At 42.7% G+C, this 15,086-nt stretch overlaps 4 protein-coding genes across 4 annotated transcripts; 1 reads left to right on the top strand and 3 right to left on the bottom strand.

The window, feature by feature from the left end:
- Positions 1-104: 104 nt before the first annotated feature.
- On the top strand, positions 105-852 carry MELLADRAFT_107836 (uncharacterized protein; the record flags this gene model as incomplete). The annotated part of the gene is made up of 2 exons (XM_007411520.1): positions 105-240; positions 506-852. 2 exons carry the CDS (start codon positions 105-107, stop codon positions 850-852), a joined length of 483 nt encoding a protein of 160 aa, XP_007411582.1.
- Positions 853-1,923: 1,071 nt separating this feature from the next.
- MELLADRAFT_88244 (uncharacterized protein) lies at positions 1,924-3,812 on the bottom strand (the record flags this gene model as incomplete). Its single annotated transcript, XM_007411446.1, has 6 exons — positions 1,924-2,163; positions 2,209-2,713; positions 2,908-3,201; positions 3,271-3,340; positions 3,436-3,517; positions 3,630-3,812. 6 exons carry the CDS (start codon positions 3,810-3,812, stop codon positions 1,924-1,926), a joined length of 1,374 nt encoding a protein of 457 aa, XP_007411508.1.
- Positions 3,813-3,917: 105 nt separating this feature from the next.
- MELLADRAFT_88243 (uncharacterized protein) lies at positions 3,918-5,304 on the bottom strand (the record flags this gene model as incomplete). The annotated part of the gene is made up of 6 exons (XM_007411445.1): positions 3,918-4,054; positions 4,183-4,543; positions 4,611-4,673; positions 4,753-4,982; positions 5,033-5,085; positions 5,189-5,304. The coding sequence occupies 6 exons, from the start codon at positions 5,302-5,304 to the stop codon at positions 3,918-3,920; spliced, it is 960 nt and encodes a 319-aa protein (XP_007411507.1).
- An 8,188-nt stretch (positions 5,305-13,492) lies between these two features.
- MELLADRAFT_36993 (uncharacterized protein) lies at positions 13,493-14,306 on the bottom strand (the record flags this gene model as incomplete). The annotated part of the gene is made up of 3 exons (XM_007411444.1): positions 13,493-13,597; positions 13,703-14,189; positions 14,257-14,306. 3 exons carry the CDS (start codon positions 14,304-14,306, stop codon positions 13,493-13,495), a joined length of 642 nt encoding a protein of 213 aa, XP_007411506.1.
- Positions 14,307-15,086: the final 780 nt, after the last annotated feature.

The following is a 15,086-nucleotide window of genomic DNA, read 5'->3' as shown; positions in this document are numbered from 1 at the left end:
CAGTGCAAATCACCAAATGGAAGTAGGTGTAAGTAAAGAAAGTAAGCTTCGTTGATCCCATGAGAATCTTTGAGCTCATGATCTCATGAATTGAACGGACTGACATGCTTAGACTCAACTGGCCGGACAGTCACGAAGGGGATCGGGTGTGGTTGGGATCCGTCCCCCTGCAAGTGGGAAGTGACCAACACTTTGACACCAACTGGGCGATAACGCAAAGTACTGTTGTGGAACACGATGGTCAGCAAAACAGTGGCGACTTGGCAAGGCGGTAAATGTGTTGAATAATGTACTTGAGAAGGGAATTTCTATTCAACTCAGCTTGAACTATTCCGGACCAGCCGGTTGGTCTTGGTATAGTGGATAAGATATCAGGCGTTGGGTATGAAGAGGTGGACAAAGGCCTTGCCTGTCAATTCACTATTCACAGGTGCGGGAGAATACACCAGCTCCTATGAGTGCATAAGCTCATCAAATCACAACTATTGTGTTTTACAACGCGTAGTTTGTTTCGGGGACGAAGGGCATCAACCTTCGATGAGAATGAAATGCCTCACTGGACATTGTCTCGTCAATGAGGTCGCTGGAACATTTTACCTGGCTCTGCAATACAAAAACTATCCCCTCAACTTAACAAGAACCGAAGGTCACGGCGTCCTTCGAAGCAAAGGGCGCAGGGTGATCACTCCGCGGGGGCTGGCGTTAGCTAGTTGTGCCTCAGGCTCCAGGGATAAACTCGACATAGCTCCGCGCTCTCGCTCGCGAGCAGCGGCTCCCTATGAATTTTTCAAATGTGATATCTATCCTTCAACCGGAAACTGCATGAAGAAAGCGCTGTATATGGCCTCATAAGCATGGTAGGGTACGAGTGCGACTACTTACGAAGCACAAGCGGAGGATTCATCATCCAGTCGGGTTATTTTCAATTCCAAACAATAACCTACATAGGTCAGATTACTGATAATTATTGACCTGAAATGGTCCAATCCGTTCTATAATGCTTTGGCAACAGAAGACAGTGGTGAAAATATCAGTCATTCAAGAATCAAGATTGGGCTGACTGTAGCAACTGAAGGCTTATTGGGGATCTTCGAGTCTTGATAAATTGTTGACTTGCTCAAATTTCTGATTGAATGATCGGCAAGAGTTGTTTAACCTTTATAATGACTTGATATCTTGATCAGATGTCAATGATGACGGTGTGGTGATAACAATTGATGACGAAGTCGAATCCTAATGTTGGCTCTTTCCCACTAGCTGAGACAGCTTGAGCTCCCAAGATGACTGTGATGTATTTGCTGAAATGTAACCTTCCATGAGTCCAAGAAAAAGATAATCCAAAGTATATCTTCGCATATGTAGGATCAGAGACGTGCAACCCCATGAAGAGTCAGCCCACTGGTTGCTGATCTCACATACCTTCAGCTATTGCAGGTACATTTTATTGAGTGTGGAATGATTCCATCCAGTCTTTACTGTTTTGTCACTCACACCTTGCGCATGCCCTCTCTGCTTCACAGTCGAGGCAACAGATTTCCTAATAAACTGAGTATTGTATAACTGCAGAAGCTCTCTTCTGTGGCAAATGCAGTTTTGCACATATCTCTCACCGGCCTGCTATTTCCAAACTTGCAGTCCTATGTATGGCCGGTACCAGATGACTGGAGGCCCATAAAATGAATCTGGCACAATGAACTTGAGCAATTGAGCAATTGTTGGAAGTGTTTTCAGCGAGTTGTTTTATATAGAATCTTAGATATTCTCAGGAGCTCTTGATACAAAGTCAGCTGATGTTGATAGTTTATCTGGACGTCTTTTTGTTTGTATACAAGGGGCATTGAGCTTAGCAGCACAACGATGGGGAAGCACCAGGCTAACTGTCAGCGAGACCAGATCCTTCTCACAGTATTGTCGTACAATTTTTCAGTAATAGTAATCTCGGAGTGCATATTGGGGATCCACCCCACCACCCCCTTCCTCTTCCTCGTCACTCTCCGCTATATCACCGGACGTGGGGGTATAGTTTGATCCAAAATCGCGCTGCAAGGCTGTTGGCAGTGTATAGGCGCGCGGGCTGAGGGCAGCTCTGCCTCCTGGAACGCGCGATAGTAGACTTCCAGAGGATGGTACTGCCTCGAACGTGACCTTCATGATGACAACAATCTATCAGCGTTTCGTCTGCATGGAACCTGATTTAAAAGTGCTTACCGTTCGGTTTATTTGCTCGTAAGCCTTCATGAACCTGTCTACTTCATCCAACTCATGTTCTGTCTTTCCCTTCTTACGTGCTCGTTCACTTTTAATTGCACCATTCCTCACAACAACCATAGTCCGCCCCCCTCCACCAACAGCTTTTAAGCTCTCACGTGCAAGACTAAGCCAACCAACCGCTTCCGCGTATCGACTGGATTGCTCTCCTGCATCGATCCCAAGCCATTTGTACCCTAAGCCAAGTGAAAATTGACGACCGTCACGCAAATAGTCTCGGAATGCCCCTGATACCTCCGCATTAGCTCCCGAGCCAGAGATGACTAGTGACAGCGAGTCAAAGGCACCAGAATAAAGCGTGTGGATGTTCAATTGCAATTTGGCTAGAAGACCGGGTGAGGGATGAGACTTGGGAAGCCCTGCGCCAGGAGTTGTGTGATGTTCCATGACTGATCTTGACAAAAGACGCCGAACAGCAAGCCTTTCGGCATCGGCCAACGATACCCTGAAAAGTTTCGAAAACAGCAAAAAGAAAACACTGGATAAGTTTGCATGTTTTTCACCGATGTGGTTTATTTAACGAGCGTTCAAAGAAAGGATTAAAACACAGCACACAAGCTCTGTTCGAACGTGACCGCACGGTATCAAATTGTCATGAAGATTCAAAGTTAAGTGGAGGAGAACAGCGCTTCACTCAACTTAGCCAGACCGGCAGTAAGCTCACTGGACAGCTCCGGGGGACGAGATTGGCGCAAGAGCCGACCGCCTTCAGGCTGAGATGCTTCCCAATTGGGAATTGTCTGACTGCTAAGGTAATCAAAAATACCGCTGGCACGGCAAAGTGCGTCAACAGCCGTGGTGAGTTTTTCATCGCCCGCTCGTCGATCAGTTTCACTACCCAGTTCATATTGACCAATGGATGCAATAGTAGTTTCTGCGGTATTCGAATGCGCAAAAGCGAGCGTGAGCAGAACAAAGGCCAATTCGTAATGACTATTTTTAGCTAGACTTCGGTCAGCCACGCAACCTCAATCGAACGAGCAACTTATATAGCTGACTCACAAAGACGATAGGGATATTCTGGGGGCCGATTTCAGCCTACGTGATGACAAGGTCGATCTCCAACTAAAGACTTAGTACGATTGGAACCCGTCAGACATCACATAACATATCGAGCGTGTATACACCTCCATGATGGTTCTTATCCTTGAGATGGTAAGGACTGACCAACTTCATTAGGCATCAGAAGATCGTCTATCTCGAGTGACTTCATGATACCAAGAAGGTGGGGCAGGTAATCTTCAAGAGCCTGTAAAAACACGTATGTCGGTCAGATCTGCCCAAAGCCCAGCGCATGACCTAGTTCAATTTCAACCATTGGAGACCTCTTCGTTCTTTCGATCAATAATAGCGGGGCTTACCCTCACTACCCTGACCCAATTGATCGGGCCCACAGATCGCTTGCATTCCTTCAGTGTGGTTCTCATGGCAGCCCTCGAAGCGTTGGCAGCCGCGAGTTGACCTGTGCGTGACCCGGTGGGATCTGTGAGTAGATGATAGAAGTTGACCATTCCTGGCGTCGGTAACTCGTAAATGAACGACATGATGGTTTGAAGTGAAAATGAGATTCAAGGGTGTCGGCAGATTTGAGATGGTTTTGGGCTCCGGCCTGTAACGAGCACTCTGAGAAGTGTCAAATGCGTAAAAAATCAATGTCCCACAATGTCCGAGTTCGTATATCGGCTAGTATGGCCGCCTCTCATGACCGGGTCGCGGTAGAGACGGGTTCGACTCCCGTACTCGGAGTTTATTTTTTCCCGGCGCACGACGTTAACTCCAAGAGTGGCTGCGGCCGCGTGAGGTCAATACGTCAATCCGTATACATATTGCAAGTAACAATCCGTATTTTTCTGGCACTGGCTTTTTTACATGCCAAGGGATCATAAGTAGTCACTAGAAACAATCAACATCAACCAAGACGATTTCCGCTTCCCCAACGATGTCCAGTAGTGTTCGCATTTCCGGCCCCGACAGTGCTTCCACCGGCGGGCTGTACAGGGGCTTGACCACCCCATCCTCGCGAACGTGGAGCAAAGGCTGTTCCGGCTCCCAAGCGTTGACCGCCTCCTGGGGTCTGGCCCGGCCCATCCAGAAGTCGTACCAAGAATGCAGGTGGATACATGAACCATGGTCTCTGCCCACCATTGGATGGGGACGGGTAGACGTATGTAAGATAGTGAACGGCATATCCGGCCAAGATACCTGAAAGTGATTGCGACGCAAGTTTCGTGCCTCCTCGAATAAAATCCAAAGCAAGCATGGCAAACGGAAAATACTACCGGAGGAATTGCGTCAGAAAAATTATCTCGGATATAGGCCACAGACATGGTGGATAGACTCACAGCAGCCTTGAATGGCGGTAAGCCAAAGAGGGATACCAAGGCTTCAGGGTTTATTTGAGACCACTGTATGCATTTAAAGAAGTTGAATCCTGAGCGCATTGGCAAATGAAATGCTTACCGATAGATAAGAGACAAAACTTACCAGAAATCCTAGTCCACTCATCATTGGACCCCAGAATATCACACTGTTCAGAGGATAATTTGTGCCCACCACCGCACCCATCAAACATATCAATGTCCAGGCGTAATCGGCCGAACGTCCTGCGAAGGATTGAGTTTCTAGAGCTATCGAATTGCGATAGAGTAGGAACGAATCGAAAAGAAGCTGCATGCCAGAGCCAGCGAAGAAAAAAGGTGCTACGGGAGGCCATCCTTGGTGAGGCTACAACATGGCAATCAAGGTCGGTTGTGTCACGACTTACTGATGACTCGCCATATCTCCAAATTCTTGAGAATATGCCTGCTGGACCACAGACTGAAAATTGTGGTCAATGAAAGTTAGTTGGAGGCCCACGACATAATTTCCAAAAAAGACGCCGGGAAAAGTGCATGCTGAACCATAGGCGTAACTCACTTACACGTAGTACGGATCAAGCATCCCAAGAGCAACTGGTCCAGTGACGCCCAGGGCTAAAGCAACTAGAGTTCTTGTGACAACAGGAATCTTCCGTATCTCAGTCCATATCTCGGCCATTATTGAAAGTCCCCTATGTTCTGATCAGGTGTGAATGTCTTTAGGATTGGAGATGATTGCAGGAAGGGTGAGGGGTCGAGGTTGATGTATTGCGAGAGCTCAGTTGAACATCGAAGCCACCAACTCATGCATACAACTCGAACCAAGAATGTCTCCACTCGGGTCGAGTCGGTCCGGGCCTTTTACCGATAGGTCGTCCGGACAAGCAGCTGGGGTTGGGGTAAAAGAAACACTGATGTTTTCTGATTTATAAATTGTTTTTTTGTGCATTTGGTTTTGTTACTATAACACTAGTGGAGACTTATTTGACCTTGAAATACGGCCATCTAGTGGGGGCAAGGAGTGTCGCGGTCTTTAGTATTGTAGTTGGTCTTTTTTTACCTTCTTCTGTCCGGTCGCCTTGGATTTTTTTTGAGCGTGCTTATCCTTGTGAATGTTAGGAGGAATATTTTTGAAAAAGCTTTGGGAATTCACCTTTGTGTATTCAGCACACCCATAGGAAGTGGTGAACCTTTGAACTTTCACACCTTTGTGGAAGCACACCCAATTAAGGAAGCCAGTGGAATTCAAAGTCATATAGCAGCTAACTTCTTGGGGTCTCCTCAGAGCTGAGCAGGCATTTCATACCCCCTCCTAACCACCTATCTTAGAGTCAGCCTGTGTCACGGGGGAGAAAGGAGATTGCTTTTGGCATGTAGAAGAATTATGACTGTACCAAGCTTACATTGAAGAATTCATTAAGAAATTTGGAGAAGAATCGAGATTATTTTGGTTTTGTAAGACAATAGCTTTTATTAACAAAGTGGAATGGGAAGTTGAGATGTTACATGTGGTATGGTACTGATGGGTCAGGTTCTTTTCTAGAACATCTAATTCCACAGCTATAATATCATAGCTGTTTACCACATCCATTCTCAACTTCCCTTAAGCTTTGTATTCACCATTATCAACAATCCTGTTCTGTATCAGTATTATTCAACTACTTGAAGGTTCTAAGATTTTTTCGACCCTCCCTCCCATTCCTGTAGGAATTTTTTAGCAAGGTATCTATTGTCATTGGTTTTTGGTTATTTTATTTTTTATCTTCTTATTTTTCTTTTGTCAAATTTAGTTACTTATTTATTCATATTATTTTTCATTTTATCTCTCATTTTATCTTTGAGTTGGTCTTTATGTTATCCTTTATTTCTAAAAAAAGATTTGTTATGCGGTTTCACTGGTTATATTCATTTTATGTTGTGATATTGGTTTATTTTTTCATCTTCTTTTTCTTATTTACGTTTGGTTAGTATTTGCTTTAGGTAGTACTCCCGTCATATGCTGCTAGCCACCCCGTAGGGTGTGTTCTCATTCAATATTATCCCTCTTGGCTTACGCCTTGGGTTTTACACCAAAGACTTGATTTCTGTTTGGTATTTTTATACCAATAAGGCAGTGAGTTTTAAGTCCCATTTCTTGATGTTGAAGCTATGGATACACAAAGGGCTATCACAAATGTAGTTTCATACAAACACTGTTGTGAGATTTGACAGATCTTGTGAGATACTGTATCTGATGTAACGTCATCCAAACCCACTGCTGAGATCAAACAGCATGTTGAACCACTTGAATTGTACAAAGAGCTAACCCTATTGAATCATGGTAAGATTATTGCACATATAGAGGGCTAACCCAAGACTGTAAAAATCTGCCCAGCAAAACCCAAATTAGACCTTGCAACTGGATGATGAGTGACTTCCAGCCAATTTGAGAATGATTTTGTCTTTCTCAAAAAGTTGTGTTGCCACAGTGGTCAAAACCAACCAAAACATGTTTGTACAAGTTTTGTATTCTTTGTATTCTCAAAATGAGCAGAGAAGCAAAACTCAGTCAGCAAGAAAGCCCAGTTTTGCACCAGGATGTATTTTTCAAAAAAAACAATTGTTCTCAAATTGACTGTAACATGAATGTTTGAGCTTGACTCATGTAAGGTACACCCATTTTGAGAATGATTGTACCTTTTTTTGAAAAGTCGTGTGCCACAGCAAACAAAACTGGAGAGCTTCATGTGTACTCTCTGAAGATCCTACTTGTACTTTATCAATATATAGTATATAATAAGTACATTGGTTCCCTGCTGATTGCCCATTGTCTCATGATATTATTACCTTAAAGTCATGAGCATGAGCAGTAGACTTGCTCTTGTGACTTAATAGGTTCTGGCCTATGCACCTTAAGCTGTAAGTGGTGGCTGCTTGATCCTCAAAGTGTTATAAGGCCAAGGCTGCAACTATACTATACTATACTATACTTGACTATACTTGGTATAGTATAGTCAAACTATACTGTACTTGAACTATACTCGGTATAGTATAGATGAACTATACTCAGATATACCAAGCTATACTGTGCAGTATAGTTGGATAAGTTGATGGAAAACATATATAACACTTTTCCAGGTATAGTTGGTGAAAGGATACTATACTGAGTATATTTGGGTAAAGTATAGTTCAACTATACTATACCCAGTATAGTATAGTATGGTGAAAACAATACTATACCCAACTATACCTATACCGGTATAGTATAGTTGCACCCTTGATAAGGCTATCAATTGCAAAACAAAAAAGCCAATACAGAGATGAAATGAATTAGAATCACATTACAACTTGAGAGGACTGTTAGGTTTCAATAACATCAATTCTCATTGCAGCATTCCATGGAATGCTTCAATGGGAAGAATACCACTTCACAAGTTTTGCCACCTCAACAGTAGATTAACCTTGTCTTGAAATGAAAAAGATTAAAGGCCAGCCTATAAAGAGATAAATATGAGATGAGAGAAACCCTATCACACTTGATATAATCCCAAAATCTCTTGATCAGCTTAAGTTCACAATGCAATTTGGCAAGAACCAGGGAGATGTGACCGGGGGCTTCAATGACGGTATTTAAAAGGGGCCAATTCTTGAGGCACAACACATTGTTTGAGTGGATCAATTGGGGCAGGGGTACTATCTTGCTCATTGAAAAAACAATCCTGCTCTTCAGCTTCCTTCATAAATCATCCCACTCAGATCTTTGTATCTTGAGCTAAACCAGATGTCTAGAATTTTGGACACTTCAAAAGAGTCTTACCAATGACATCCTTTTTATAGATATCCCATGATCTATGTTCTTTACTGAACACCTTTTGGTCTGCCAGCAAGAGACAAATTTGTATGATTGGCAGGGAGGCCTCAAAGATCTTGAGGTACTTTTGGGTCATCAATTGGTAATAGTAGGGTAGTGTATCTTAAATGGTTCTGTTTGTGTGAGCAGATATTTGATTTGAAGTTGCTGTTCAAAAGTAAGAGTAAGGCAGTTATTTCAAGAATGAAGTTGGATATGTGGATTAATTGATCATCACTTTTGAGTTGAAACTTGTTTTTAATTGGTAGGAGCCATGACAACTGTGGTTGTTCATTTGCACAAATGATTGACTTTTTATGATAAAAAAATACCGCCTTCAAACATGACTGTTTTTGAAGCTCAGAAACCATTTTCAAGAACTATTTTTGATGAGTATTTGTTGGAGAATGTTATTCTTGGGTAATAACCATTGAAACGGTGGGCAAGAGATTGACTTGGACGGATTAAGATTGGATGGAAACAATCAACCAACTGAAGGCTGAGATTGTGATGAGAATTAGGAAAGTAAAGAATGTCCTTACCACATTTGGATTAGTGAAGGGGTAGACTGTTTGTTTTAATGTTTTATGTGATTTGTAAACTTGTGACAGTGTCTTTCATGTTTTATCTTTTATGCATCTTTCTCCTCCACCCAAGGCTACCACTACACTATAGTATAGTATTCAAAAGAGCATTGATTGCTTGTTTCATTGAAGTAGATATCAAGATGTTTTTTTTGGATGTATTATTTGAAATAGATATGATCTTTCAAGTTGTGACTTTTCCACTGTGGGATCACTTGATTCATAGTGATTTATTGTTGGTAAATCACACGGTAAATCACCCCATAGTGAATTTCATGTGGTAACTGATTTAGTTGTTACACGCATGATTAATTTTTGCGGTCAGGACTGTAAAAATTACAATAAAACACCTCTACCATAGTGGGTGCTCTTACTGTTTACACTTACAAATTTTTCTTACTTTCTCTCATATCCGCTTTTATGTTTCTCTATCTTAGTTTCTTCATCATCCATGTTCTCTCAACCAGGTCTGTTATTGAGTTTAGAACTTGTCTCATTTGTTGTCAGCCCACATCTAGTCAACACTTAGCTGAACATATATCTTCACCTTTATAAAGGTTAGTAGTAGTGGGTGTAGTAATTAACATTGTGGAAAAAGATTCTATGTAAAGTTTCTTCATCATCCATGTTACCTCATACAGGTCTGTGATCAAGTTTAGAACTTGTCTCATTTGTTGTCAGCTTGTGTCTAGTCAACAAGTAGCTGAACATATATCTTCAACTTTATAAAGGTTGTTTGTTTTGTTTCAGAGCATCAAGCTTCAGCTTTTGTCAAAATCTTACAGCAATAATATCAGGCTGCTCATGGCCATCAAAGTATGATCAAGACCTGTGATACACCTGCGGTTGAAAACCTAGTTTCTTCATCCATTTATAAGCTTTAACCTGTGAGATTGTGTCCTTGTAACTGGCCTGAGGAAGAATCATGCTAATGGGTTGGTGAAGGAACAGTTGATGTGTCACCTGTACAGTTGGTGACAAAAAGTTTATGTACCTTGAATACATATGTATTAGTGTAGCCCAGTCTATGGGAATTTGTATCTTGGATAACTTCTCCACCTCTCATCCAGAATGCCTCTGAAAATCAAGAATTGCACCCTTTCTCCCACTTGGAAGAAATCTATCATTTATATGCACAAAATTGGGATTCCTGGCACTCAAATTGCCAAGAAACTTGGCCATCACAAGTCAAATGTCTACACAGTGATCTACAATGACTGCAAAAGACGCAAATCAACCATCTCAAAAACACTCGGACAACCAAAAAAGTTCTCAGAATGTGATCAGCAAACCTTGAAGCAGGTGATCCAACAAAACCAACATGCTTTGGCTGCCTCTATCGCTAGCAAGCTGCCCATAAAAGCCAGTATATCAACTGTTTGATCCAAGATTTGGCGACTTGGCTTTCACTCTCAAGTTGCCGTAGTCAAGCCTTATCTCAAGAGCAAACACATTCTGAAGTATCTTGAGTTTGCTAGGAAACACAAGGATTGGACTTACGACAATTGGAAGAAGGTCATTTGGACCAATGAATCCTCATTCAAAATCAGAAAGTCTGCAAAGAAGGTTTGGGTGTGGCGCAAACCGGGTGAAAAATACAACAAACCTGTTTGGCCCCAAGTTTCAAGAGTGGAAGGACTTCAGTTATGATATGATGGGCTTTCACAGCTGAAGTTCGCTTACCAATGATAGTAATGCCGGTAGGACGTTGAACTGGAGCCGACTTTATCGATTTGGCGTATCATTGGATTATTGAACCACTCATCACCTCACCTAACTGTCCACCAGACCTCATCTTGATGGAGGATGGAGCCCCGGTACACACAAGCAAAGTTGTGATACAATGGAGGGATGAACATTCAATTATAAAGTTAGATTGGCCTGCAAATAGTCCAGACCTTAACCCAATGGAGAACATTTGGAACATCATGAAAAAAAAATCTTGGAAAAGCATCAACCTAGAACCGTTCAAGAAATGTGTGAAGCACTGTATACCAAGTGGAAAGCAATCCCTCAGAGCAAGTTTCAAGCTTTAGTTGAGTCCATGCCCAATTGAATCAAGGCTGTGCTCAAAGCAGAGGGCAGACACACTCACTGGTAAAAGTCGTTGTATTTCAGAGTCTATATTACATTTTTAAATCCTGAAATTCATTCATATGTACTCTGATCAGTGGCCATCCAGACCATGTACTTTCAGGTAAAGTAGTAGTGAGATTGAGATCTAGATAAGCTTGCTGAGAGTTACCAAATTGGTGAGTTATGGTACAGGTACGTAAACGTTTTGTCACCGACTGTACATAGCAGAGTGATTTATTAACTTGTGCTGATTGTAGAAGGCTTTTGAATCTGAGAAGATTGTTTGCTTGAGATTGAATGTACCAAGACTGGCCTAATTGTTATGATCTGAGACGTACAATGCTTACACACTAAACCACATGTGCTTGTACTGAACTGAGTTGTCTTCTAGTCTAATCCTCATACTTGTAGACTGTTTCCTCACTTAGCAGTTCATCTAGTTATCCAGATCACCCTTGTGATTGTTTCTTGCATCTCCAAGCACCCCAGGTTCTAACACTAATCCTGTGAGTGGTAACTTTGATGAGGGATGAGTGTATTTGAATGCTTTTCTGATTGATGAATTGGCAGTCATTAGTGAAGCTGCAACTGCAGGGGACTTTGACCCCAAAATTTCCATCTGTATGGTGTGTGTTGAGTTTGTGGATCTTCCCTCTCAGCTGTTGGGATTTGAAAGGTGGGGTCTTTCCTTTGCTCTTCTTTATAATCATTAGTTGCCTGCTTGAGGTCGCCATCAAGTTCTTGTCACTGTTGCTCAATAGAAGCCATTTTGGACTGTTGTTTTTACTGTAATACCCTATCATTTTTTGATGTTGCTGTCCAATAACCATCAACCTTTTTCTAAAGACACAATTCACATTCCTTGTCAGATTCCGCATCAGATTGGCTATTGATCACAGAATGCTATTCTTCATCAAAATTTGGAGGTGGATGTGATGTGGTGTGTGGTTGAGTTATGATATCAGGTTGAGGTGATGGATCCTTTGAGACAGGTTGAACAAGATAGAATTGCACATTGTTAAATCCAGCTTCTTTCTTTTGTTTGCCACATTGCAAGTGAGCAGTTTGCTTGGGGATTTGTGCAGGTTTAGGCTTTTTGCTGTTTTGATTGGTCTGTGGTTTTTGATAGCCAACAACGTTGCCATTTAATTTCTTTTCTTTCAAGTGCTGGACTTTTGGAGCTTCAATGTGTGCATTCTTATGATAGACTGGCCAGAGGGAGCCTTTCAGGATTTTTCTTCATATTCAGCTTTGTCTTCATTGTTGGCCGAGTTGTTCTCAATCAACCAAAGCACTCTGAGCTCATTCTTCTCAACTTGATCAAGTAAATAGGTGGCTTCCTCCTCAACCAGATAAAGTGCATCATTGCCTTCCTCTTCAACTGAGTCAAGTAAATCTGTGGCTCAACAGGATCATGTGATCTGATGGTTTTTTTGGGATCAACAAAGACTCTAGCTTCATTATCATCATCCAAGGGACCTTTGTGTGAGTCAGAGTCACCTATCTTGATAGGTTCAGGGCTGGAAGCCAGATCCTTCTGACAGATTTCATTTGCCTTTTGGGCTCTTTGCTCTTGCTGGGCACTCTTGGCTGCCAAACTTTTCAGATCATGTTGCTTTGCCTCACTTTGTGATTGTTCTCTTTGAGCCCTCATAACAGCTGAGACAACCATGTTGATATTAAAATGAATTGTGGTATAACTGGGGTGGATGTTTGGAGGGGGTGCCACGTGAAGTGAAATTGGTAGAAAATTTAGGCTCACAATAATCAAAAACATAGAAAATTTTGGACCATCAGACCTATGCGGAGCAGATTGTTACACGGTCTCCGGTTTGCCCACTATATGGTATTGTATTGCATCCAAAGATAGCAAGAAGAGTTATATCACTGTAACCCAAACTCCCTGAGAGTCTGATGAAAATAACAGTGGTTTTGACAAAACCAATGGGAGAACCATGATTACACGATTCAAGATGTAAGGCATAAATGGACACCCTTTCCGTCAAGAACTGTGCCTGCGACTTGGGTTGCACCAAAAATATATATAGGTGTATGATCTTTTTTAGAAAACAAACTTGAACAGAGATCAGACCTTTGGAAACGTGATTGCATACGGGTCTTTCGAAAATGATTGAGCTTTTTCTCTTGATTGTGTTGCTGTAGTCAACAAATCGGTCTTTGAGGACCAAAGCTTCCAAGCTTTACTCCAAAGTATGCTACAGGCCATGTACTTTCAAAGATTATGACCGAAGGAGTTGGCATGCATCCGAGTTCAAGCTATGTGGTGTTACAATTGTACAAGACTGAAAGGTGTGGAAAGCATATACAATCAAAGAGAGAGGGTCTCAGAGATGAGTGTTATCGGAGGATGAGATCCATCATGAAAGGCTAGCTTGAGGAGTTGCTAAGATCAATTTAGGACCACCATACTTGGACAATTCATTGGAAACGGTGTACGTTCTGTACTCTGTGTTACCCCAAGGCTAAACCGGGAAAGTAGATAACAGAAGAAAACTTGAGTCAGGTGCGGCTGTTAGATGAGTGCCGACAGTGGCTCAAAAGCTCAAAGAAATGCTGTACGAGCTTACTTCATCGCCAGCATAGTCTTCCGTTATATATCTCAATGCACCGCCGTGAGAGACGACGACAATTTCTTCTTCGGGTCGCGCAGCAAGCCACGTCCGCGTCCATCCCGCTCGGTGTTTCAAGGAATGCTTGTCGGATGACCAGACGCCAGATTTGGAATTCCATCCGTCAGCTAACAGACTAAAGTCGATACCCTCAAATTCCTTGTCCCCCTCCAGCTCCGAACGTGAGCTACCTGTATCGGCAGGCGAACATCCGTTCTCTTGAAGTTGTGGCAGCGCAATAATGGCACTGCGACCACCTAGTTTATGTATGAGTTGGGGGAAGCCTATCAAGGTTGTCTGAAGCGTGCGTCGTAAGGGGGATGTTACTAGGAGTTGGGCAGATTTCTGTATGTTCATTGAAGTCCTTTCATTCAATCCGATGCATTGTTCTTTGCCGGTAGGTGTTAAGGCCGCATCTGGAAAACTATGATTGTCAAAGTCGACGCTGGTAAAACAAAAATATCACACGTCAATGTTTTGCTCTACGAAGGCAATGAGTGTGATTGGATTACTTATGATCGGCTTGCGCGTGTCGAACGAGATGGATTCGCTTGGAGCTCATGTTGATATTCGCTGAGGAGGTGAGGTTGAAAAGTGGAAGGGTTCCTGAGTGGAGATCTGTGGAGATCAGACCGTTGCTTGAAATGCTGAGGGACCTTGAAGAGTGCAGCCCCGAGGAAGTGAGTTGATCAGGTGGCCGAGGAGCGCCAGTTGCGCCAAAACGACAAAATGTCAAATTGCCCCTTTTCTGCCCCGATTAGGGCCCTGTCCAGCCCGCTCGGACTGGTACTCCACGGTATCGGCTATTCGATTAGCGATTAGCCCGGGAGCCTCCTCAGCATCTGCTGAAAATGGCAGCTCGTGAAACTAACCCTTCAGCATGTGAAAGATTACACCCACACTCTTGTAGTAAACTCATCACGCCCGTCATCAGTTTTCTTCCGGTATGTTGACTTTTGCAACAACAATGCTGAGCAGCTCTCAACCTAGGGCACATTTTTTACAGGCCTCGTTGCACCGGTTACCAAGCTTCTCTCGCGTGTCCAGATCGCGTGCAGCACATATCAGCGAGCTCATGGTGAGGTTTGCGCAGTGATTATCGCAACCAGAGCCTTGAGTGCTGCAGTCAAGAGTAATGGAGCTCCCTGAATGATAAATGTAACAAGGATGATCAATCTAACATGAAGATATCAAAAATGTAGCAAAAACATAAGATCAAAGATAAGAACAATAGACACAATGAAAACAATAAGCACGGTATCGTATAGATTTCTTGAACCAGAACTTCAAGTTCAAAAAATGCTAATCAATACCTTATACACAGGTCCATGCTTGTGTAGGA

Source organism: Melampsora larici-populina (assembly GCF_000204055.1).
Source record: "Melampsora larici-populina 98AG31 unplaced genomic scaffold MELLAscaffold_25, whole genome shotgun sequence".
Taxonomy (NCBI): domain Eukaryota; kingdom Fungi; phylum Basidiomycota; class Pucciniomycetes; order Pucciniales; family Melampsoraceae; genus Melampsora; species Melampsora laricis-populina.
The sequence above is the reverse complement of the archived record's forward strand: the minus strand, read 5'-3'. Positions and strand labels throughout refer to the sequence as shown.